Raw genomic sequence first — 26,235 nt, 5'->3', positions numbered from 1 at the left:
AATCCAGAGAAACTGTCGATCACTGGCAGTGCGAACCAGCACTGGAAAGTTCATGTTTGAATAACCTATTGCCATTCGTGACTGTACGTAAAATTCACGTTGCGTGTAGCGGATACAAGGAATTTATGATATATTTTTAATAACTTGATGACATCTCGTGGCTGCAGCGACTTTCTTTCTTTTTTAACATTTGGACAACCTTATAACAAACAGCCTGAAAAATAGCTGTCGTAGTTGCATGCTGTTGACTTGTGAAAGATATTTTGGGGCGCCTTTACACCGATTCTAACATTTAGAGTCAGTCCAAGATTCTTGCTAAAAAATAATATTTTTTCCGCGAAAGAGACTTTTATAAGAGAGGAAGACTATGATCGAATACGGTTGAATGAGTATTTTGCACCTTTACAAATTTTCTTTCCCAAAATGACACTAAAATTATCAATATCGCTTTAACGGATAAACCGAAAAATTCGCTTGAGCTCATCTTCGTATTTTCAAATAATATCCTACTATAAACATTTTTCTTTTCTCTTTAAACAGAAGAACGATCGCATGTCCGTTCCAGAATGGTTTTCAAATGTGAATTTCTAGAATTTTAGTATTAATCATATCTGCAGGAAATACCTCCTTTAAGTAAAATAACCCATTACGAGGAATGCCTTTCAAAAGTCACTGCAATAAACACCTTCACACTCGTTTTAGTTTTTCATGTTGGTCCAATTAGCATGAACGGCTATATTAAGAATGCAAAAGAAACAATTGGTACGTGAAGAGCCGTCATTGCTGCGTGTTATAACATAGCAGTAAATAAGAGATGCGCCTTTTGTACCAAGTTTTGCGCTAATGTATGACTGTTTTGGACCAGCTATTATTGTTCAAAGCCCTTTCTATTAAATAAGATATGTATTGAGGTTGTGTTTTTTGTGTAAATTCAACTTGATGGCTATAGCCGTCAGCGATCGAGCGTGAATGTGTTAAGTATTTGATGCTGATAAAACAATAATATTTGCTAGGAAACGAACGATCAGCCATATATAGAGCTTATTCATCCAAGAACAGACTCTCCACAACATGTTGCCGAAATGTATTTTCAACCAACCAGAACTGGCTACCCTCCACCTGTCGCCAAAGGATATTTTCAACCAACAAAAAACTTTCAACCTACAACCTGCCGCTAAAGAGTTTTTTCAACCATCAGGATCTGGCTTCCCACAACTTGCCACTAATGGGGTGTTTTCAACCGGCAATAACTTGTTTCCAACATCCCACTGTCATTGATAACGAACCATAATAAAACTCGGTACATACATGATGCAGCAGATAGTGTTTTTGTCTAACACGGCTACACAGGACCTGTGACGAAAAATATTAGGCCAATTAGAACCGGCTACAAACCTTGCCGTTGATGTTGTACATTACAACAGTAAGAACTATAGTGACTCGCAACCTCACGTGCTTATATTGTACATTCAACCATTAAGTCTGTTTTCGCTCAACCTTCCACTATGGGATTTATAAAAGCAACAATAGGCGTCACAAAACCTGCCGTGAGTGACGAACTGATGAACCTATCCTTTTTGGTTTCTTAAGTAGCGATCGATGGCTCAGTGAGACTTGAGGCTGATCGCTCATTCTCGTGGCATGATATCGGCTGACGACGTAGCAGGCGAGTGGTCTTCACTCTTTGTTCTGTAGAGCGCATTCCGTTCCATTTTTTGCCGGACTACGGGAGTGGGAAGTGGTGTAGCTGGAAAACGGGTTTGTATAAGTGAAGCCACTCTGCATGAGGTATACGATATTGTCTACGACACGCCATGCCATATGGATTCTTTTGTTCGGCTTACAACTTGTTGAGGATCATCATACCCGTAAAAATTTTTTGTCATCCATTCTAGTTGAAGCTTGAGTTTAATCACTGTATTATTTAAGATTTTACTTTGATTGCACAGTTTCATCCATAACAAATGAGTTAACGTGAAGTATTAACTGCAAATAATAACACGTCACTCATCAAGATGGTTTAATTTTCGCCGTGATATTCTAAATTCATATTACACGTTACTGATAAATTTAAAACGTTTAATATAAAAACTTATTATTAATATATTCATATAAACGTGTATTGTCAAAGTAAATTTGAATATATTTTGAAGGGTTGAAGATTTTATGTTCTCTTGACCACAGGTGAGATCTGGAAAATTACTCGAACGCGCGTGTCGTAAAATGCAAGTAGAAGCAAGTAATTTAACGAGTTCCACTTAGCACTTCCTTAGGTATGCTAACAGCCATAAATAGGACACACATTTTATTATTCATCTTGTCTGCGATGCGAGGAGTATTTGAACGGTCATGCGCCTGCACGTCATTTACTCAGCTCATGCGAGCGCGTGCGTGAAGGGTTCCAGGTTGACTTGAAGAATTGATTCAAATTGCATGCTAATGATTAGCTGCCACGGCTTTGATGCAGTATGTCATTACATAAAGAGACAAAATAGATGCGTGATAATGAAGACTCGGGCATGCCACCACTTTAGCAGGCTTCATTTGAGCGCGGGCTTCCGAAGTGCAAACAACACGCAAATTGTTTTCATTTAGGTTGCTTCATTTGACCTGAATGTGTTCTCTGTATGACATTTGCCCTGGGCTACTTTGATTGCCACTTTTGTATTTCTGGTGTGCGTTGTTTACACATTCGTCGTTCCTGTATCATTTCGACTTTTCGGAATCGAACTGAATGAAGTGAAAAAAAGTGAATTTAAGATCGAACTAAAATAAATATAATATATTTTTGGACACAACAAATGATCTCATATTAGTGTATATTCATCCCACTTTACTCGTGTGAGCTATACTTATGAACATTTTTCATTCGTCTTATGCGAGTAAATCTCACTCAACAGTTGACGTCGAATTTTGGGGCGCATTCTGTTTTAAATTACAAACTTGCAATTCTTTTTATTTTCAATTTGAAAAAAATCTCTGTTTTTCTGATAACAAATGCCAGAGAGATGTCCGGCTATTCTAAATAGTACGTCAAACAGCAGATTGCCAGCATTTTTATCAGAGCGCTCGAGCAACATTATCAACTCATACCCTAGAAACTCGCGATAAATTTTGTAGCTTCATCCCAGATTAAAAATTTGAAGTCATTATCAGCGGCCAACTGTTTTATACATTCAGTGGCCACTCATTCACCAGCCACAATTTTGATCAACGTGAAATGATTGTACGTGAGAGAAATTAAAAGAGCAGCAACCCATACTTATTGAGTGTAAATTCATGACTCTCTCTTGCGGATGTCAAGGAAGAAACATTGTAGGGCCTGCCTCATTAGGGGAGAAATATCAATAGTCTTATGTTGAAAATTATATTGAACTTAATGAGCATTACATTGGCTCGTAAATTTAGGTGCTAAATAACTAGCAGAATTTATGACCATGAATATGGTGTCAAAACTTTCTGCATGATTGTAGAGTGTGCGCTGGTGGTCGTAAACCATTAGAATTGTTTTTAAATGAACTATTCTATCTCATAAGTAGTAATGATATCTCATCATTACTAGTATATCATCATGTACTAGGTCTCATTTCAATCCTAGTACCGTATGCGTTCTGAAAATTTTTGAGCTTAATTTCTTTCAAAACTCAAACAATGAAGTTTAACGTCAATTTTGAATCTACCTCACTTCATAAATCGAGATTGCTATAATACCTACAACTCATTTAAAGAGAAATTTTGTATGTAATCAAAGTCACTTCACATGTATAGTTTAAATGCGCAATATTTTGTTATACTATTTTTCCTGTGCATGAAAATTTTTATTCAAACTACTTGCTTTTATATTGCCAACTCTCGGGAATAAAATAGTCGCCCATTCAAAACAAATTTAAACAAATGCAGATGCAAGTCCAAGATTTCAGATGGAAGCACAGCGTCGATGACGCAGCAAATTTGAACGTCTTTAGGCAAAGGGACGTACACGCCTTGAGCTCTCTAAATTGCATCGATTAAAACGAGCCTGAAAGTATGAGGGTGTGTTTAATTCGACTTCCTACATAAATAATATGAGCCTTTTTTCACAGTGAATTCCGGAACGATGACTATCGCAGGTTGGTCACTTTTATGAAATTTTAACAGGCATTTTGAAGTACGGTACCTTCGGTCCACATCTCTGCGTTTTAGGTTGGTGGTTTTAGTTTAGTTTTCGTTTTCGTAAGGAAGAATCTTAGCATTATAAGTTCTTGCGTGGCAATGTTAAATAATTCAATGTACCCGCGATTTTCATTGTAATTCCAAAATGTTTATAATGAGAGCCAATTAGAAGCGTCCGAAACTGTAACCATTTGTCCATAATGTTTAATGTCCATAACCATTGTCCATAATGTTTAATGTTTAATGTTGTCATAATCCAAATCTACTTAACAAGTGCTTGACGTTTACAACACCTTCCATTTAGTATCATATGAATATGATCCTATGTACTAACTAGGCGTATAAACATAATTTAAACTTTTCGTCAAAATATCATTAACCCAGCTTTATTTTTTAATAAATTACATACTTTTTTAGACATAAGGCAGGTGTCATTGAAGGCCAGAAAATATTTCCTTATTATTATCCTTATTTCTTATATAAATAGAAACCTCATATTTTAATTTCCAAACACTATCAAAATCCTAATTCACCGAATTAAGAAAAACAATCGTAAAATAATGTTAGATATCTAGACGTCATTTCTTCAACAGAAGTTAACGCCTAATTTATCTCAGCAGCGTCGGGCTTGTGATACGCTGGCGTTCGACGAGAGCAACCGATAGCTTCGCTCCTACTTTTAAGTTTAATCGCCTACCCTGGCTAACCGAACCCATACATCAGGCATGACTGCGTCTTTCATGGTCGTCTCCGTCCTGCTATTTGTCTTCGTTCCCGAGTCGTTTGCAGACCTCCGATTACTATGGGTACGTTTTAATTTCAGGGCCAAATTCTTAATCCTCTGTTAACGAATGCTTTGAATGTGTCATGCATTGCAGAGTACTAATCTCTGAGTCCTGAATCTAATTATTCATTACATTGACCTGCTTCCTCGTAGCCAGCTCATGCCTATCAAGAAACCGTTAGTGGGACTGCACTAGAAAAGTTTGACTTTCACGACCGACCACTGACCACGTGTTCCATATTGCTTGCCTGTCTACCAGGACCTAATTCTGACGCCTGACTAGCCGGAAGCATTAACGCGAACTTGCAACGCTGGTGCGCAAATTCGTACTTCCTTGCGTCTATATTGGCAGTACAAAATTAATGTTATGTATGAAACCGCACCTGCGAGTATAGGTATTTAGTTTACTTTCTCGTGTATGCGCTCCTTCATTCTCGCTGATTACATATTACTGGTGCAATTTGTATCCTTGGATTGATGTTCTAATGAGAGTGTGCGGCCATTGGAATTGCTTTGAAGTGCATGCTTGTGCCTGGGTTGATTTTTATCTCCTCCTTATCTAGTTTGGCCATCGAACATACACCCAGCTCGATCCAGTAAAAATGTTTTAGAAATTTATTGTGGGGGTCGGAAATTTCTGACAGTAAATATTGCCTACGCGAAAGCTCCGCAACGACAACCTTCAAATGTTAAAAGCAAATCTCGGATGACACCATCATGAACGAAAGCAAAAACTTGATGAAACGCTATTAAAAAAGATTTTCACGTGTAAATCTGCCGTTGACTTCTTTGTATTTTCCTCGGCTTGTCTAAAAAATGTACTTCTGTTGGTTGTTTTGGAATGCAAACAGAGAATCTATTTGCGACTGAAATAGTCATGAATGAAAATAGTCATGAATGTATGGAAATATACATTATATGTATATATCTATTTTGAACGGCTGTGATCAACAAACACATTAGTGGCGGCAGGAAGATGATGTCGTTGTGTCCTTATCATAAAAATGAATCATTTTTTGTGGATAAAAGCTAATATTTGATTGTAGCGCAGCACTGAACACGCTTCCGCTGAATCCCCTGACCAAGAGGACCTCATCATGTGGGCCTCAAAGCAACAGGGCCTCAACCGGTGTGCTGGCCTCATCCTCTACGATACTCAAGGTGGTGCCTCGGCGGCCTCACACATCAGTGAGGCCAACGTCTTCCCTCAGGGGACGATGATCGTGGACGCCGCAAAGATCAGCGCTGTGCAGGCCCTTCATTACGTGGCTTTGGTAAACAAACATGTGGAAATTATTGTGTGTAAACGCATAGAATTTGCTGTATATAGAGCGAATCACTTATTAGTTAACCTTTTCACCCACGCGAACATTCACTCTAAATTTAGAACGCATTTGAGTAGAATCACTCACGCGCCTCATCCCCACACCCCTCAGGGGGGACTTCTGACGCGTGTCTGTGCTCGTCAGAAGTCCTATGGTGTTTTGCGTTACTATGAGGATTGTTCCTGAGCGCCCCACCGCTGAGCTCACGGTGTCCGACTGCAGGTCTCAGTTGTGGGGTCAAGTTATTATGTAGGTAGGATACCTTACATTTCCCTTCTCTGTCTCTCTCGTGCGGGAGGCCGACGTCTCGTGTAAGCGACCTGTTGTTCGAGTATCTTTGTTTCTGTTGCTTTTCACCTGTCCCTCCTTGTCACATCTTTTCTTTGAGATGCTACACTGCTTCTTTCGAGCCAGCTCCAGCGGGCTGGATGGACACTGGAAACTTTCTGCTCTCTGCGGGTGATGAACGATTCCTGGTTTGAGAAACTTTCGATAATTGAGACCTTCCACCTCATTGGTGATGTTCGTCTTGGCTTTCGGTGTGAGATTGCTGACTAGCTGAAGCGCTGGTTAACATGTGATTCTAAACTAACTAACACACCCCTTACCATCACCCAGCACCCTCGGTGTCCGCCCTATCCCCACCATCACCCTGTACTCACGACGCGCCACACCCCCACCATCACCCAGCACCCGCGCCGCGGCCACACCCCCACCATCACCCAGTCGTACCGTCAGAGCCTCTGGCTTGCAGGGCAGCTTGGGCGGGTCCTGCTCGTCGGTGTTGCTGCTCCTGACGAGCGTCTCCTGGAGGGCGATGTTGGACGCAAGTGGCGCCGCGCGAACACTCGCTGACTCATGGGCGCGCAATCGGCGTGTCTTCGCCGTCATGCAGGCTGCCACGCTCTCTAAGCAAGCAATGTCGGACCAGGCATCGAATAACGAGCGAGACTTGCTTCTACACTCGGTTCTTCGGTGAGTGCGTGGGTGCTAATAAGGAATGTAAACTGAATAATTTTTTCCGTGTTTACATTTGCATACATTTTTCTACGCAGGATGCTCTTATGTTTTTCTATGCATTTAGAAAAATTGCGATGGTTTATATTTTCACCGTGATGGTCTGTGGCTGGCTACTAATTTATAATCATCTCGCTATTTTATTTATGAAAATATAAGAGGAACTCGCATATTTTTGTAAGAGCGCCCGCTACCTTTTAAACATGTACGGAAACTCGGTAATAAGTGAATAAAAATCGCCTACAGTAAATGAGAACCAATCGTTAAAAATCCTAAATTAAACATAAAAACAATATGCGTTTCAACTAACAATATTGTCTCCAGCAAAAGCGTCCAACTCGTGCTGTGTTCGTATGATCCTCACAACAACCTCTGGCGGCTGTTCCGGTCAGTTCTGTACCGAGGCCCGCATCGACACACCTCAGCCCTCATTGCCACCTATCACCGGGATGCGGGTGTGCGCTGGACACAGGGGTAAACAAAGTATATTTTTTGTTTTTAATTAAGCTGAAGGAAAAATATTATATCCACTTTGTATCCCACTTGAGTCCGGTGTTGCAAAAATGGTGCACACGCGGTCGATTAAAATGATTAGATTAATTTCTGAATTGGTAATAGTCATTGGTAATAGACTCAGCCTTCCTTAACTGAAAACATGGACATTGTTTGGATGTACGCTGCAAATTTAATGGAAAAATCATTTAATTAGGCTGAAACAGGTAATGAATGATTACTTTAATTGCTGTTCCGCCGAGTTGAGAAGAATTTCCTGAATAATACTAAGCTTGATTCATGTACACTTCCATTCATATTCTGCCCTATGACAAAAAATGAAGAAAATATCAATGAGTAATTTATTTGTGAAATCCATAATCAAAATAAATTAATCATTCTCGCAGCTCAGAGTTGTTCTCTGATCGTCGGTTCCAGGACTTCGAAGGCTACAAGTTCACCATCGCTGCTCTGCCGTATTCGCCGTTCATCATCGAAGCGAACGGCGCCTACGCCGGGCCTGGCAAGTATGACGATCAGTTGTCTGCAGTTATCGCCTTCATGCAGTGTAATGTATTAGAAAGTTAATAGCTTATGATAGTAACTTTCGATTGGTGCTCATGCTTGTTTCAATTAACTTATTGGTGCTTAATATTGTCTTGATAATAGTCATTATGACGAAGTCTTTGCGATCTGCAAAGCCACAAATATCTTAGCTAGTGCTTCTATTTATATTATTTAAAAGACGCTATTAACGAAGTTGAAAAGGTAATGAAGTTAATAAAGTCGTTTAATACGTTTTCTCCTTTTTACTGTTTGATGCAGTTTGTCTCTGTTTCCACATAAATTAAATGTAGACAGTAATTATTTATATACTTACTCTCATGCGCATGAGGCTCATAGCCATTGACGTGAATATGAATGAAATTTACAACGATTTACATGATGGAATATCGATGGGTTTTACCTGTGGCTCGAATATGACATTCCTGCTGCCTGATGAAGCCCAATTGATTCCAAATTTATTTTTTGCTGGTGGTACATGCGGCAAACTTTATTTTTTAGTTTTCCCAAATATCCAAGTATGGCTACGCCGAAAGTAAATGTCTTATATGTTGACCTTGGTACCAAGTTAGTGAGCATTTATTACGTAAAATGATGTTAATCATAATTTCATGACATGATGTACCTTCACAATCGGATGAATACTGATTTATTTTGAATCATTTGCTTAATAACCGCTCAACAAAATTGTTCTCTTCAGATATGCTTCCATCCACATCCTCTCATATATTAGCAGATTTATAAACTCGCTAATTACTATTATATTTGCCACAGTGACGGTTTCAATCTATTCATGCCTGTGCCTATCCACGCGTATGCGCTTCAGAGTTTATGTTTATCGGACAATTACCACAAGAATATTTGATAATATGTGGTTTTATTGTACAAACTTTCACATTTTTCATCAGATACTCCGGCCTCGAAGTGAGGCTCATCGACACGCTCGCCAGCGTCGCCAATTTCACGTACGAATACAAGGCGCCCTCTGACGGCGAGTGGGGCAGACTCTCGCCCAACGGATCGTGGTCAGGCATGATTGGTCAGCTAATTGATTTAATCGCGGGCAAATTCGCTTAACTTTTGTTTATTTGTGACTCTGTTCATGCGTTGTTTTATTTCTTGAGTTCGAAATGTAATCATTCTCATACAATTTTATTGTGTTTAGACTAATAAAGTAAATTTAGACTAAATTTATGTTGAATTAAAAGTGAAAGATTGAAAAGAAACCTTGCCATGACGCTAATTTCCTTCATGACCGCTCTAGTGAATACACCATAGCACTGAATCATTCATCCGAGCGATTTTCTAATCTGGTGTTGCGATGACTTGGTTAGAGAAAGATACCTATACTTTCTGTTGACTCTTGTTCCGCGTGTCATCTGCATTGCAGGAGACGGCGCGAAACGGTGAAAGGAGTGACTAATGCACTGGAATTGAATTAATAAAGAATTAGATGTACGTTGAATCAACATTTTTCCGGGAAATTTCCTTAAAGATTGCTTTTACTGACATAGCAATTTATTTGATCGTGATCTGTCTGTATTTGTTTCCCGAACCAACAAAGAAAGTTTGATGAATTGTTCACATCTGCACTGCTTTACTGTAATGTATCTATGTAAAATAAGGTAATGCATGTGCTGATTTTCAATCATTGTATGAAATCGATTGAATTAATTTGCGATGGTTAATAAGTTTGAAACTTGGTCGGGGAAAGCCGCACTACTCGCAGCCATTTTTCCAGCATTGCTCCTTAGCACACAATAGGAACCTGGCAACTGCTATTGAATAGAAATATGTTCGACAGGAGAAAAGGACCTTCTTAAAAAAATTCATGCAGATGTTGAAAAGCGAAAAAACTAAACTTTCTAGAGCAGCCCTCTTGAAAGCTGTTATGAAACGATCGCTAGTAAATCAATATCAGAAAGAAATAATATGCGCCAGCCGCAAACTAATCGGTTTTTTATTTAAATTAATTCGTGCATGTGAAAAAATTATAATTACCGTAATTGAGCACACAATTACTAATCACGAATTAATTCAGGTCTCGTGAATCTTCTATTCCCTCTTCAAGAAAGCATGTCCTAAGAGAAAAATTTATCATATTATCTCAATAGCGACATAGTTCCTCACTCCTTGGTCAGGAAGGCGCCTTTTTTCATTGCCAAAAATGATCAAGAATGACCCACACAAAGACAAAAGGTGCATCGCCATTTAGACAATGTAAATAAAACGGTACTAATTTCAGTGATTCTGTATGTACGTTATAAATATTATGAATGCTGTAATTGTCAGGTCTGGTAGACCGCCAGGAGGCGGACTGGGCGGTGAGCGACATCACCTTCTCCCCTGAGCGCGCTGGCTACGTCACCTTCAGCAGCACCTTCGTGTACGACGCGTCCGAGCTCCTCACACCGAGGGCGCTGCCCCTGCCGCTCTTCTTAGGACCAGTCAAGTATTTATCCTGATATTATTACCACCTGTCAAGTAATTATTCTGATGTTATTAGGGCGGTAAATTAATTAGTAGCGCCGGCAAGTAATTAGATCCACATATTCAGGAATTTCGTGCAATTATTATATCAACCACCGTCAATGAATATTTGCAATATACTATAATCCAATTCAACGTGAAACTAACAATCTTCCTCCACCTTACGACATATAAGTAATTTTAGCAACTAGGAATTTATTATACCCTGTACTTGTTTTCCAAAGCTGGCAAGTTATTTCATTATTTTAGCCTTTGAATATTTCTGATTTTTCTTTTGTATGACTATAGCTCATAAAAAATCCTGGCCTACCGTATTTTCAAATATTTTATGCAAATGAAAGCCTTCTTATGGTATTGCTCAGCAGAATGTAACCTTATATAATTAGAAAATGTAACATAATATAGTATTATAAATTGCATTATTATTAATCTTGATCTTGGTTTTTACAGGCCCTTCACGCTGGTGGTGTGGGTGGCGGTGGCTGCGGCCATTGCGCTCTCAGGACCTCTGCTGTACATCATCGTCAGGACCTCCCCAGCTCACGACCACGACGCCTGGTTCCTGACCCCAGCACACGCTGTCATGTACACGCTGCAACCTGTCTTTAACGTGAGAAGTCTTTAGCGCAGCCTGTCTTTAACGTGAGAAGTCTTCATAGCGCAGCCTGTCTTTAACGTGAGAAGTCTTCATAACGCAGCCTGTCTTGAAGGTGAGAAGTCTTCATAGCGCAGCCTGTCTTTAACGTGAGAAGTCTTCGTAGCGCAGCCTGTCTTAATTGTGAGGCGTGTTGTGTGTAAGTGTACACGCTGCAGTCTTTATGGTGAGACGTGTTTTAGTGTGTAAATGTTGAGGCCAGTTTTTATGGTAGGACAGATGTTTTCTTGAACAGCACAATAAAACTGATTGAATTTTCTAATTCTATTCTGAACAGCACGGCTGCCACAAGGACTTGTCTGGCAACAGCAGTCGCGTGTTCGCCCTCTTCTGGCTGCTCTCAGCCATGATCATCAGCATCCTGTACTCCTCATCCCTGACAGCCTTCCTCATCCTACCGGGATACACCAAGCCCATCATGAACCTCGAGCAGCTTGTTAATTCACACATCGGATGGGGAAAAGTAATGTGATTAAAATGAGATGAGTGAAATCACAATTTAGATAATTGAAGAGGTTTAGCTGTGATATAATGATTTAAAATATATGAAATATATTGAAATTAACTGAAATGTATAAAAAATGAAAAATATTTACACAATAATTAAAATAATAGCGATACAGAACGTGATTCGGGCGATATGGAAAGTAAAATAACTGACTTGGAGGAGAAGGTATTTGGAATGTCTGTAAATACCTGTTATACCTTCTTGTTAGGAAGAATTGAATCAAAGCCCTGTAATTCACGGAACATGTTTGAATATCAAGAGGGACTTGGCAGCTGATTTGCTCACTAGCTCTTACTTCATATTCATAATTGATAAGATTTATTCATGACAAGAAATCTTATAAAATTTACTCTTTTGAAGGTGAATTTCGGCGGCGTCCAGAACGCGCTGCTGGAACAGACCAAGGATCCCGTCCTGATCAGACTGAGGGAGGGCGTACAGTGGTACAGGTCCTTGGACAGCATCCTGAAGGAGGTGGTGGCTGGTAAACTGGCTACATGGGTCAGTTACGTACTCAAGTGACATGAGTAATGTCATTGGTTGTTCCGTTATGTAGTATAACATGGCTTCGTCAATCAAAACTTGAAGGAATATTAAACAATGAATCTGTAATCCAAAAAAATTATGAACTTCGTATTTATCCGAGGAATGTCACAGGACAACCGCATCACGACGCGCCTGGAGATTGCCGTGCATTTCACCGACAAGTCCGGCCAGCCACTCGTGACTCTCACGGGCTTCGAGCTCCTGCAGGAACGCATTGCTTGGCCGATGACGCGACTCGCCCCCTTCAAATGCAGGTCGTGGAGGCTTCTTGATTTTAATAAGTCACGTGCTTATTGAAGTATATGGTGGCAAAACCGTTTAGAATTAGTTTTCGCACAGATTCGCCAGGTTATATACTTTGCCGAGCAACGATTTTACGAATAATTTAACCAGATGATGCATTAAAAAACACGAGTATGTTAAATTCGGTCCCAATCCAAGTATTTTCCTGGTATCGCACGACAGTTCTCACATATTTGTATATCATTGTTGTTTAAATATGCAAGCCGACCGCGACCAGTTACAAGCTGCTCTTGCTGGTCGCTTAGCCTATAACGCATTCTGTCTACGAGAATCGTCTGGATTGATTCATATGACAAATACGTTCGAATATTCCAGTGAAGTTTTGATTATCAAGCGTAACACATTTATTAAACCTCTTTTAAAGCAGTCAATTTCGATAAAAAATTTAATTTCTGATGGACATACACGACTGTGGTTGTTGGAGTATTCGTCAACGGACGCAGTTCTTGCGGCCGGCATAAAAAAAAACTCCTACGCCGAATTTTGGGACGTCAGACGAGATTAAAACATGCATTTAACACACTCAATTCATATCGTTCATATTATTTATCCCATCAATATCATCTAGCTTTACTTTTTCTATAGAACATCTTCTATAAATAACTAAACAAAACTTACTTCATCAGCAGAAACTATTTGAAAATCAAGCGAGAAACAAGTTGATCAAAATGTTCCCGCAGAACTAATTCAGTCTTCTTGAATGTAAAATAATTATGCTTTTTGAAAAGTTTACAATTGGCAGCCCAGAAGATAATGAATAATTCGCATTTATCGCTTAGTTGTCGAATAAAATATAAGGCGTCTGTAAATGCTTTTCTTCAGGTTTGATGAACTCATTCAGCGAGCGCGACAAGCAGGCTTGGTGGAGAAGTGGCTCAGGGTGAGTACAACCATAAATATTTTTTTAATTTAATGTTCTTAAAGATTTATCTCGCTGCATAATGCACTTTAAATTTTGAAAGATGAAGTTAATATGCACTTCTCAACTCACGTGACCTCTGTTCCACAGAAGCAGCTTAACAATATCTTTTTCCTTTGAAATTACAATGCAAACTCGAAAATTTACACTTCCAATGCGTTTGATAGTGCACCAATTTTCGTTCGTACTGTGAAAGGAAACCCTCAATACTAGTTTCACTTTCAAAGACTCGTGTACTTAATACTCGACTGCATTCCGATTACAAGCTCATTTAATTTATTTGAAATTATTTATATATTTCTAATAAATCACAATTAAATGGCGAAATTCTGGTTTCAGCACGTGATCTCAGAGCAACAGGTCCAGGCAAAGCAGGAGCAGAACAGTCAGCTGCAGACGGCAGGTAACGAAGGAGGCGGTGAAGCAGGAGGCGTCGTCGTGCTCAGCCTCGACCACTTTCAGGGCGTCTTTCTCGTCCTCGTCTTCGGCTGCTTCGTCGGGGGTTTCGCATTCGTCGGCGAGTTGGTTTTTCACAGGTTCGTCATTCCTGAACAGTAATCAGTCCTAAGAACTCATTATTCGTTAGGGAAAATCATCGTGTGTGCTTACACTAATTTCTCTCTTCAGACGCCGATAAGTAAAGCCAACATAGCATTTACTTGCCGAATCCACAAGTTTAGGGTTTATAACGCATTTCGGCATAGATTGCCCGTACGGTAACTTTTGTATAAGTTGCATTAAAGCTACCATTCGTGGGCTATACACAGCCAGGTTAAATGCTTCTAGCGACCCTGTCATCTAATGGGAGAAATGGTGATATAATCCAGACGACCTTTTGCTCTTTTCAATTTCTCTTGCGAAAAGTAAGTGAGGTATTCATAATTCGGTAGATAATAATACCTAATGAGGTATTTCATAAATGAGCACAAATTTAAAAAATTTTAGGTAGAAGTTACGAGGAAGTTCAGGCATATTTTACAGAGAAAAATCAGGCAGTGCGAATCGGGAGTTTAAAACCCGCAACCAGGTATGATAATTCTGTTTGAAATCGGCAACTTGATCGGGTAGTTACGAATCGGCGACATGCAAAAATTGGCCTATTCAAACTTCGAGCTACTTTATTATTTATACTTTTATAGCACCGGTATTAATACCGGTGGACCATCTCATGACAGAACAGGAGAGGGCGCCATCATCAACATCTTTCAGTGTCCCGCGTGAGTGCATATCATTTCCTGTGCGACCCGTGAGTGATAAGAGATTGGAGATAACCGTAGATATTAATGCACTGGTACGAATATTATTATTTTTAGTAGAATTACATCCAAACGAGGCCGTAAACGAACTAAGTGAAAAGATGCTCGAGGCACGAGACCAGCGAAAGTTACCTTGAATTTTCCACTACAAAATGAGATCTAGTAGTAAGCTTGCTCTTTATTTGTCCACAGGTACCACGGCATGGGATATGCTCGTCATCGACGCGGATGAACTTCAGGAGACCATCGAAATATCGCGCGCTATATGAAACTTGAGATTATGGATATACTACGATGACCTGGCACTACAATGCCTGGCTTCAAAATCATGTTGGAATGTCAGCTGCGATCATGGATATTACTCAATTTTCTTAATATCCACGTGGATCAGTACTGGAAAACATTCAGATTAGCATAATTTATGAAAAGCTAACCCACACTGCAGCTTCTTGGTCAAACCAGTGAACAGCTGGCACAGTCATTACGTTAGTTATCGATTTAACTAAACTGCCAGCCAATGAAGGAGTCAGGTGCGTCTAACCTGCGCTCAGCGGACTGCAAACGACCCTACTATGAAACCGGACCTTGATTTTGGCATCATCGCCGTCATGAATTGGTGATACTCTTAAAATTCGTCTTCTACTTACACATTTTCTCTCATCAATTGAACAAAGGAGCCTAAAACAATCTTGTAAAAAATGAAGTCCAGCTGTTCGCCTCTCTGACAATATCGTAACTCCAACAGTAACGTACGGAATGGAACCCGAATGACGAAAACAGTTCATACTGAAAATATTTAATGAACTTTACTCACAATTGACGCTACAAATAATTGAGTAAATAACTCGCAACGCATCACCAATTGTTTTTTTTTAAAGATTGACACGAAGTGCCAGATAAAGTAATAAGCAAGCCCAGACGAATGGATCATTTAAAGTCTTCAAGAGCGGCTTACGTTATTGATCAGATTATCCTAAAATATTTGGGATAATAGGAAACTAAGCAGACTAAGATTAATAACACCGCTAATAACATTCCACCGACAGCATTGCGAACATTTCTAATATGTTCTCTTTCAGTCAACAAGAGAGAAAAATCGTTAACCGGATTGATGCTATAGTTTTTCAAACAATATTTGTCAATGCTCGACATTTTAAAATGTTAATGGGCCGCTAACACTTCCGTTAACGGGTAATAGCTATTACGTTTCATATCATATAGCACAAGAAGCATGTTCATCCCACGATAACACTACCGCGATTCGACCAATAACAATCCTGAGTAGGGATGAGTTCATCAACAATCACGAGTTTTCTTCACACTGCTTTCCTTAACACTACAGCAATATGGCAGTGACGAGCCTCATTACCAGTATTCTACATATAGTTAATTGATGCACAGCAGCCCATCGTATAATACAAATTTGTTCATGTGCTTAAAGAAGCGGCAGGAAGTGAAACGAAAAAAAATTCTCATTTCTCACATCTGTGCCACAGTTGCAAGAGTTCATAAAATTTTCGAACGCTCACCAGTTGATAAAAATCAAAAGCCAAAACGAAAAACAAACCTGGTTCGAGCTATCCCGACATATTTGAATATTTTTACTCCTCCCGTAGTCCACCAAATCAACCCGTATCAACGATCGCGTTATTCGCAATCAACATTGACCTAATCAGATCTGCCTATTCAACTAGAGTGCCGAGGCGAATATAAATGAACTGGCGTGACAATTCTCGTTTTCGAGAGCAATTGGTATTTTCAATCTAAAATACGATACCTAAAAAAGATCAACGGGCGCTGCTTCTAAGGTATAATTTATCTGAGTGATTAATTCCGACCCAATTCTTGGGACATAAAGAACACTTTATAAAGCGTCATTAGCAGATAACTTTGAAAATACCTTCAATATGATTAAATAACTTAGTGATTAGAACATTGTAGAGCAGCAGCAGCAGCAGCAGCAGCAGCAGCAGCAGCAGCAGCAACAACAAGAATTGAACCGTGAACACATCGTACTTCTTTAATACTAATAATGGGACATAGACACAGCCTAGGGACTTGCATCACTCCTCCGCACACGACAGCCTCAGTCGACCACAAAAACGAGAATATTTGACGATTTACTGCGGCGTAATGAGGACTTCTTGGAACAGGTCATTCGGTTCGTCCAAGTGAATTTTAGCCTTGACAAAGATTCAAGGCACGAATTATAGCCAATTTAGTGGATGCCGTTAGTTAATATCTAATTTTCATGGCGACCTGAGCCTCGGAAGCGGAGAGTTGAATAAGAGAGGACAGTAAGGGCTATACCAGCAGCAGGACAGAGCCAGTAAACATGCACAGCATTCACAGTCACTTTCTTAAGGAATAAATTACATTGAACAATTAAGCGTCGGACTTTCTATTCCTAGCGAGAGTAAAAATGTGCACAGCCCCAATGCAAACATCATAAACAGAACATAATTTTGTCTCGTCAGGTCGATAAGGTTTTATTACTAATTACTTTTGCAAACTCTGGCTCATCCGAATGCTATGAAACGTTTTACGATTCTAATATTCGTTACTGCCCGGATTTGCGCCTAAGCTTTGCATCGTTTTTAGACTGTAATTTATGAACCCACAATTTACGCATGGCGTGCCACGCTCGAATAACAATTATTATGAATTCCTAGCAGAGATTACGACGCATTAAATTCAGTAAGAGCTCAGAAACCGTGAAGCGACTTGCTAAAAATGTTTACGGTGGTTACAAGATCTCGCAGTTGACAGACTCAGGCTTCACGTCAGCATTTTGTCAGCTAATAGAAATGACTGATGTACTAGCAATGATTACTAGCCACTGAAATGATTGATGTACTAGCAAGACCGTAATTATTATAGTGTGTCGGCAACACCAGCAATGCCGTCATTTTGTAGGAAGTCTTTCTTCTCAACATAGCCAATTAGCGTTCAGGTGCAGAAGCAATCGATAGAAGTCGGTACGAGATAGAAAATCACTGTGTGCTTCACTAGTCTGAGGAGATATTTAGAAGAAACAAAACACGAATTTGAAAGGGAAAATCTTCGTAAAATTCGTCACATATCGACAGGTTGAATATCAATTGATACCAGTTGTTACTATTGAAAGCTTAAAACTACCTCAATCAAAATAGCACATCAAGGCCATGGCACTCTTACCAGTTTCTTACGTTTATTTATAACATTTCAATGAGAACAATAACAAAGCGGCTTGTTGAGGAGAGCTACAAGATTTTCCATTCACTACAGCCAAGCCACGAATATCCTAGCATAAAAGGTCATTTTTCTCTTTGTCATTAAGACGGTTTCAGCTTTTGAGACCGTCTTTTCTTAAAGCGTCTCAGTTAGCATTAACGATTGTGATGTTTTCATCCGCACTTCACTTGCCAAGAACAAACAATGGCAATCACGTACCCGTACACATAAGCTTCTATGAACATACCAACGATCATAATTTATTCATGCACGTAGCATATATGAATGACTCATAAAAACAATGGAGGTATATTGCAGACGTCAACATTATGCACTTGGCTTGAGCATTATATTGAAGCAGGTTGGAGAAGAGATAATGAAGCCTAAACCAAAGCACATGTTCTCTCCTTATTTCCTATAGTCATCATCAACGTATTAATTTATACTTAGACATTTCACGGTCTAAATAATGAGTAACATTAATCAGGACCCTGTCGAAGGCTGCATCCCGAGTTCGGTGTGACAGAGGGCGCCGCCTGGGCGAATGAGATGTGCAGACGCTGCGAAGCTTCGGTCACTGCGTCAGCGCTGGCGTCCATGCGGTCATTGCAGTTGTTCGTGCCGTTTACACGACTTGGTACCTGGCATCCACACACGATGATTTTAACCTTTGTCACGCTTCTTAATTTTACATCGTTACAATCGTATCTGATTTTGGTTCAGTTCTACCTATGCATCGCGACAAGGGTTAGGTACCTACTTGAAAGTATTCTTTGGTCGGAACTGTAAAATAAGTTTTTAAATATCAAAGCTGAGCTCGATTTCTTTTAATTTTCACTCAGATAAAGCAATCATGAGTGAGCACAAACAACCAATAACGGCTGCAAAAAATCATGCAGCTAATAAACGGCTTTTATGCAATGATCCGTGATGATGTTTCAACACCACCAACTCTGATCTGTTCTAACAAAATGCTGAATAACATAGTATGAATGCCGATAACGTTCTTGTCTTTCAACTATGAATAGCATAAATTAAAACTTGCAATTATAATAGCACCATTGAAATTGAAGAACTATATTCACTTCATAGTACTAGTATAATATAATCTTTATCGATTGGTGACAATCAGACTTCGGCTATGAGATCTGGTCGATTGTAATGAGGAGTTAGTTAGTTCAGTGGCCGTAGTTGCTAGCGCTTCAGGTCGAGCTATCTCGCGCCGATAGTCACGTCGGACATTACTGGCTAGGGGTAGATTACGTCACTTGTATTTGGTGTTGAGCGAATCATATGTAGTTAAATGCATTGATTGCCCTCAAGTACTCTACGAGTCGGTCAACATTATAGTTCCCGATTGTAATGAGGAAATAAATACTATAGGATGCATGAGAGTGAGATATGGTATATATATAACAAAAACCTGGTTTGCATTATGTGTGGCGGAGGAGGGAGAGGCCGAGAAGACGCTAGGTTGCACGTCAGGCTGCTGCATGAAGTACGACTTGGCGGCGTGCACGGCGCTCATGCCCACGTTGTACAGGGGGTGTGTCATTGCCTGCACAGTGACAACAATAAATAAGATGATGATGATAATGCTGTATTCATTAAAATTAAACAGACAATGATATATAATAAATACCAAGAGAATAGAAATTAATCTAATACCCCGATGAGGCATGGAAGAAGATTTACGATGTAAAATTACACATAATATAATCAGAATTGTAAGTTAATCTTTCACTTCCATGAGACATGGAACAAGATTTAGGAAGTAAGTCTATTTAATAAATACAAAGAAAATATCTATTGTCTATTGCACCAAGATGAGGCACGGAACAAGATTTAGAAAATAAGATTATATATATAAATAATGAGTAAAACGTGAATATGAAATAAATGTTATCTGATATACAATCCTAAATGGATATATGAAGAAAATCCAGTCATCACAACTGTTATCACCCGCAGACCAATGGCTGCAAGATCTGAACTGACCACTTCATTAGCATCATGTCCCACGACGGACAGCTTGCTGGTGTTGCCGTAGCAGAAGTGCTGGGCGATGCTCAGTCCACTTAGCGTGTAGCATGTGTGGTAGAAATCTGGTGACCTGAAAATAAACGAACAGTAATTAACATTGAAAACAGGGTTGTAATTCCTTCTCTTCCGTGAACTTTAACGAAACTATTTGAATCGCATCTTTTTCCTGATTCACGATTTAATTATAATCCAATGAAGAATACAGTATTTCATGATGATGTGACAAATCGGGCTGAATAATACAAAGATACTAAGACCACAAATACCTTTAGCTCATAATGGTGAATAACTTCCAGCACTTTGAAATGGAATAAAGCAATATGAACAATATTCTGAACAAGACTTGAAGACAAATTCGCAATCATGTATGCAACATCTGCCAGGCTTTCATTGACATTAAACTTTGCTTGCTTTCTATGATTTATATAGCACCCTTATTTCATTATATTCGCATGCATCTCTGTCAAATTCAGCACGTTTGATATTCTGAATAAAATAGAGTAAATCATACAATGTATGCGAACTAATATATGATTATTAAGTGTCTCTTTTGACTGACTTGCCAGGCTTGTCAATGAGGCCCCCTGAAGGGTGTTGGCAGCACACGAGCAGGTAGTTCTGAAGCGCCTCGCAGTGGAAAAGCCAACAGGAATCCGTGTCTGCATGGTTGTCTGCATACACAATAAAGGAATTAGCTGAGTTGAAGAATCAAGTACTAATGATCAAGCAAGATTTCAGTTTTCGTTAATTCAACTTTCATGAAAACTCAATTTTCATTCGAAATGTAGCAAGGATTACAACTTAGCAACATGCAGCCACTGATAAATCTCAGGTGACTTTGAGAAGAAAGCATCTCGCGATGTAAAGTTGTAGTGCTCGTGTTGGAGAAGAGCTTACCTCGCGAGGTGAGAGTGTGGTGCTCGTGTTGGAGAAGAGCTTACCTCGCGAGGTGAGAGTGTGGTGCTCGTGTTGGAGAAGAGCTTACCTCGCGAGGTGAGAGAGTGTGGTGCTCGTGTTGAAGAAGAGCTTACCTCGCGAGGTGAGAGTGTGGTGCAGGAGGGGGAAAAGGGCGCCTTGCCAGAAGCTGTAGCAGCCGTCCACTAGTTTGTTGGTGCGTCCTTGGAAGCCGCCGCTCAAACGCATCTGTCGACTTGCCACCCATCGCTGATACGATAAAAAAATATCACCCATCTTTTGTAATACATCACGACATTAACACAGTTCTATAGTAGATAAACCACTATAATCCATGTCTATTTGGAATATATTCGAGGTATTAAAGCAAAATAATAGCACTGAGTAACCAAATGGGCATCTGAGCTAATCGAATATAAGAATTAATTTTAGCAAACTCAGAATTTTTATGCCATTTTTCTATTTTATCCAATTTTTATCAAATTAAAATAATGAAGTCTAACTAATTGGATTGATAGTCGAATTAAAACTGAAGAAATTCAAGGCTGATACCGTTGCAGCAACATGAACTAGGCATCTTTTGGTATACTCTCACAAAAATGTGTTTCAAATTGTCCATAGAAGCACATAAAAATTAATGACTGAAGCTAACTGAAGCTAGCCCCACATGCCTCCACCATGCAGTAATGAAAAAACTATTACCAAGAGCCTGTTATTGTCGGCAAGGTGCTGGCAGTCGAGCAGAGCCAAGGCAGCAAGGCCACAAAAGGTATAACCGCCATGTGCCTCCAGGCCAGGACTTCCACTGAAGCCACCTTCATACGTTTGGCAACTGAAAAACCGAATAGCGGTTAACTAGTGGTACTGAAATTAGGTGCTACTGCGAGATGCAATTATTGGTTAATGGCAATAGGCAGTTACAAAAATGTTGTCAAGTGAAAACAAATTAATATTCATAAGCAAAGTGCAGCTAAACAATAGATGATTTTCATTCAAACATTCATAAATTCAGAGAAAATTTGGTCAAATCTAAAAAAGTATAGTAAATCAAGACTTGAATCACCTCAAGTATAGTTAAAATGAATAATTTTTCATATTTACAGACAGCTTGAGACAGAGTAGAGGCTGATCAGACTATTGAAACCAAAATTTTCCTACTTGAAGAACCATGATGTTTGTTCAATGAAAGTTAATTTTAAATTAGAAGTGGATTTATATCATTGCACACAAAAAATCATAATTATATTCCTAAAAATTAGCATTATATCATTTTGAAAGCTAGGCAATGTAGCTTACTGGACTATCCAGGAGGCAGTGCGAGACATGAGAGGGTGGATGGCAAGCCTGCATAGCCTGGCAACTGACACAGCGCAGTATGTGCCTCTAATATCAACTTCGCCGCCCTCGTGCATGCGGAACGATCCTTCAGCCGTGACCATCCGTGCCAAGAAATCTGCAAGACTCTGCCTGTCACGAGATGGATATTCATTATCGTTTTTAATCTAACACTGAAAGAACCACAAATAGTATTCACTGACTACAAAGAGAAAAAAAGTATTTGTTATTCAACCAGCAGTTTAGGAAAAGGCTGAAAGGAGAAGTGGTATACCATTCCATGGAAAATTTTATACACGTATATAATTATAAATCCAATTGGGTTGTCATTTACAGGTGCAAAGAAGGATTAGATTTGTTTTTCAAATTCTCATGAGTAAAAATCTCTAGATGAAATAGATCTGAGGAAGAAAAGTTTCCTGGAACGCCTATACAAAAGTAGTCAAGTTAAAATCATATTTCTGGTGCCAACCAGCACAATTTTAAATGCCTTCAAATAAAATTCAATCAAGAAGACCTAATTAAAATCTAATGTACATTTATTACACTGTAAGATTTGCAATAAATAAAACATAAATGGTCATAAGGAGCTATTGCAAATGGAAAATAATGGATTAACTTGAGCACTCAGCCAGGTGAGGAAAAAAATTGATGTGAAATCAATACAAGCAAGGTATAAATTCAATAAATTAGCAAACAATCTGCCCACAATTTGTACATAAGTTTTAGCTGCAAGAAAATATCAGAAGATCTCAGATACAATAATTTTACACAACCTGTTGATGACAGCAAAAGCAGCAGGAGTGCCAATAGTGACAAGGGCATTGACAGCTGCAAATGTGGGAGCCAAGTGAGCCAACTGGCCTGGACCTCCACCAAAACCACCATCACTGCACTGACATCTGAGGAATAATACACAGGGAATTAAAGTTCTTCAAAGCTAACAATAATTTTACCAATATTTATTAGAGAATCAAGAAAATAAGGTTAACAGCCACATATCTAAAGGCCAAAATTTCAGGAATCATTTCATTATCTATGTACATAGATTATGTTGAATGAAGTCATGACTGCACTAAAGATTACTTTCATTATTCAGGCACCTGTCTCACTAATATTAGAATCAGTTGTTTGAAATTATTTACAATATGCCTACAAATTGAACCAATCTTTCTAAGCATTTCAGTGTGTATACCTAAACAAATAATATTCCTAATGGTAAAAACATTGACTTAATTTATTCACACTAATTTTCTAACCACGGTAACCTTGTCCCACTCTCACCTTGCAAGGAAATCTATAACAGACTGCTGCTCATCAAGATCTAGACTCTCCTCTAGCAAATGAAGTGCATGTAAACACCAGTAAACCAGCCATGGTCGACTGGCATCAAGGAACTGAAAATAGAAGTTTTAAATTCATCATTGAATATCTGGATCTACAAATCATATGAAAAAGTGTTTATTGTCACTTATGACTCAAATATAATAACTCGTGACAAAATACTACCTAGATTCCATGAATATTCACCACCTGCAGGAGCAGCAAATTTTGCCCTTCTCTCAAAAAAGTTCACCAATTAGTGCAAATAAATATTTATTAATTTTTACCTCAAATGATTTGGAGAGATTTTTCAGTCCATGTCTGAGGTATGCAACATGCCTGCTTCTTTCAAGCTTGAGATCTTCAGTTTTGAAGGGTTTCTTGTTATAGATGAATTGATAATATGCAGAAATGCTTTCTTCAACCTTCATCTGCAAGAAAACTTCAATAAATCCATGGTTCAACTACATAAAGAACATTACATTCTTATAACATATCAGGTAGTTAGCTACTTTTTATCATGCTAGCAGGGAATTTATAGAAAAGTTTACACTGTTAAATTCAAAAGAAGTTTCAAATATTAACAACATTTGGAAGACTTTGAAGGAAAATAAATACTACATCAACATGATGGCAAATAATATTTCAGCAGTAGCTCTTGAGCTAATGAGCTCTTCAATCTATGATTTAATGGTAAATAACAGTCTTAAAGTGATAAACAAGTGCCCCAAAAGCCAAAAGTAATTCCCAACTGCACAGCTCTATTACCTCATGAAAAAGTTCAAAGTCCTAAGCTATAATTAAATTTTTGTCCTCCTCATCAGTAAAAGGGTTATACTTATAGCTTGGTTTCACAATATATTGCTGCTGAAAAAAAATTTAACCATTAGACAAATTTTATAAGATTGAGATGGGAAAACAAGGAAAGAAAGTGGTACGGTATGACAGAAAAAAATAAAAAAAAACAAGAAAAAACTACGAAAAATACTAGCACAGAAAAATGCTGTGGATACATGGAACTAAATAAAACTCATATTCATCTTACAAGAATCTTTGGCTTAAAATGAAAAGTTCAATAACCACATACCTGCTCCTTAGATGTGACAGTAGGTACACCATGATGCTGTGATTTATCAGCACTGAAGTCTTCCCTACAACACCACAAGCTTGATTGATCAAAATGATCCATTCAACTTGGAAAATGAGTTCAATACAGGACATTCATCAGTAGAATAGGTATCTAATAAATGATGAATATTTTTAAATTGGCATAAAATTTGCTGGCAAACAGGCAAAGTAAATATATAGGTACAGTTTGTGACTTATATTAGAGGATAGAAGGTAATTTTAGTATATCAAATCTAATAAAATAGTTAACTAGTTTATGATATGCAATGTTTTACGTACACCGTTACGTCTTGCATAACTGTTAGATCTATCAGTGCTATAAGCAATGCTTACTTCCAGTCTTCCAGATATGCTAGTAGATTTTTCTCACCCAACTTTGGCTCTTCACCCAGTTGAGAGATGCCCTTCCCAGTTAAGAGACTGAAGATAGGCCCTTCAACTCAACATAAGCATAGAGTTATTTTGAAGAAGTAGGAAAGATAGTGAATGATCCTCAGGACCTCATGTGGAGAGGAACCTCACAGTTCATGCTAGATGAATTACACCCTATTTTATTCAGTTATTGTGCACTATCAGGCAACCAGATAACCGAACATAACCCCCAATCTATCTTAATATACAACATACAATTAATAAAACATATACATCTACACTACAGACAATACATACAATACCATTAACAAACACACAACAATCAAATTTACTTTCAACAATACACTAATATATACCAAATACGTGCCCGCGCACACATCTCTCATAAATCAAATATTGTGTTCTAGACTTCTAACGTTCAAACTTGTACTTATGTGCGTACGTATTTTACTACAGTGCACGAGTTCCTCATCGCGCTTCGTGCTTTACGTTTCCTTCTGGCTTTATTCTGCGAACCAATTCTCTTTGCGGAACCACAATACAAGTTTCAACGCTTTCTTTGTTTTTTGATTTCCAGTTGTACCGAAATTCAATACCGGGCATCTTCACGGCTTTTGACACAAAGCGCCCACTGCAACAGCGCCGTTCAGTCACAGGCCGGAGGGCATACAGGCCGGAGCACAACTGGCCGGGGTGCAACAGGCCCTACCCCTACCGCAACAGCTACTCCTAATGTAACCTAACCTGCGCCGCCTGTTGCGGTAGGGCCTGTTGCGCTCCGGGCTCCGGCCAGTTGTGCTCCGGCGCTGTGAAGCAGTGGCTGTGTTGTGCAAAGCGGATTTACTGTTAGCCGGAGTTACCCACAGCTCATTGATCTGAGGCTATGTGTAGATAT

The 26,235-nt window shown here is 39.0% G+C and overlaps 2 protein-coding genes across 4 annotated transcripts; one reads left to right on the top strand and one right to left on the bottom strand.

Annotated features, from left to right (window-relative positions):
- Positions 1-3,945: 3,945 nt before the first annotated feature.
- On the top strand, positions 3,946-15,878 carry LOC108682173 (glutamate receptor ionotropic, delta-1-like). 3 transcript variants are annotated; one of them, XM_047879972.1, is made up of 16 exons: positions 3,946-4,109; positions 4,770-4,958; positions 5,983-6,210; positions 7,016-7,236; positions 7,603-7,752; positions 8,178-8,297; positions 9,243-9,373; positions 10,627-10,786; positions 11,275-11,434; positions 11,757-11,942; positions 12,348-12,488; positions 12,645-12,787; positions 13,659-13,716; positions 14,095-14,291; positions 14,931-14,972; positions 15,204-15,878. In XM_047879972.1, the coding sequence occupies exons 2-16, from the start codon at positions 4,878-4,880 to the stop codon at positions 15,241-15,243; spliced, it is 2,058 nt and encodes a 685-aa protein (XP_047735928.1). In that variant the 5' UTR covers positions 3,946-4,109; positions 4,770-4,877; the 3' UTR covers positions 15,244-15,878. The 3 variants fall into 3 exon arrangements, with proteins under 3 accessions (XP_047735928.1, XP_047735929.1, XP_047735927.1); XM_047879971.1 differs by lacking the exon at positions 3,946-4,109 and adding an exon at positions 4,141-4,182 and having other exon boundaries at positions 4,773-4,958; XM_047879973.1 differs by lacking the exon at positions 14,931-14,972 and having other exon boundaries at positions 4,773-4,958.
- Positions 15,796-25,168, bottom strand: LOC108682172 (protein farnesyltransferase subunit beta-like). The gene is made up of 11 exons (XM_018171295.2): positions 24,928-25,168; positions 24,128-24,271; positions 23,802-23,914; positions 23,294-23,419; positions 22,479-22,649; positions 21,885-22,014; positions 21,299-21,431; positions 20,827-20,938; positions 20,223-20,337; positions 19,648-19,782; positions 15,796-18,865 (listed from the first exon to the last, which is right to left on the bottom strand). Exons 1-11 carry the CDS (start codon positions 25,027-25,029, stop codon positions 18,704-18,706), a joined length of 1,443 nt encoding a protein of 480 aa, XP_018026784.1. The 5' UTR covers positions 25,030-25,168; the 3' UTR covers positions 15,796-18,703.
- Positions 25,169-26,235: the final 1,067 nt, after the last annotated feature.

Source organism: Hyalella azteca, unplaced genomic scaffold (genome assembly GCF_000764305.2).
Source record: "Hyalella azteca isolate HAZT.00-mixed unplaced genomic scaffold, Hazt_2.0.2 contig4353, whole genome shotgun sequence".
NCBI classification, from domain to species: Eukaryota; Metazoa; Arthropoda; class Malacostraca; order Amphipoda; family Hyalellidae; genus Hyalella; species Hyalella azteca.
This window is presented reverse-complemented; position numbering and strand designations above follow the sequence as displayed.

Excerpts from the sequence above, each read along its gene's own strand:
- LOC108682172 (XM_018171295.2), bottom strand. The coding sequence starts at position 25,029 with ATGGATCATTTTGATCAATCAAGCTTGTGGTGTTGTAGGGAAGACTTC. Across the intron at positions 22,650-23,293 it reads GCTTTTGCTGTCATCAACAG|GCAGAGTCTTGCAGATTTCT; the intron begins GTTGTGTAAAAT and ends ATCTCGTGACAG. Across the intron at positions 20,338-20,826 it reads CTCATTGACAAGCCTGGCAA|GTCACCAGATTTCTACCACA; the intron begins GTCAGTCAAAAG and ends GTTTATTTTCAG.
- LOC108682173 (XM_047879972.1), top strand. The coding sequence starts at position 4,878 with ATGACTGCGTCTTTCATGGTCGTCTCCGTCCTGCTATTTGTCTTCGTT. Across the intron at positions 11,435-11,756 it reads CGCTGCAACCTGTCTTTAAC|CACGGCTGCCACAAGGACTT; the intron begins GTGAGAAGTCTT and ends TATTCTGAACAG. Across the intron at positions 12,489-12,644 it reads CTGGTAAACTGGCTACATGG|GACAACCGCATCACGACGCG; the intron begins GTCAGTTACGTA and ends GGAATGTCACAG.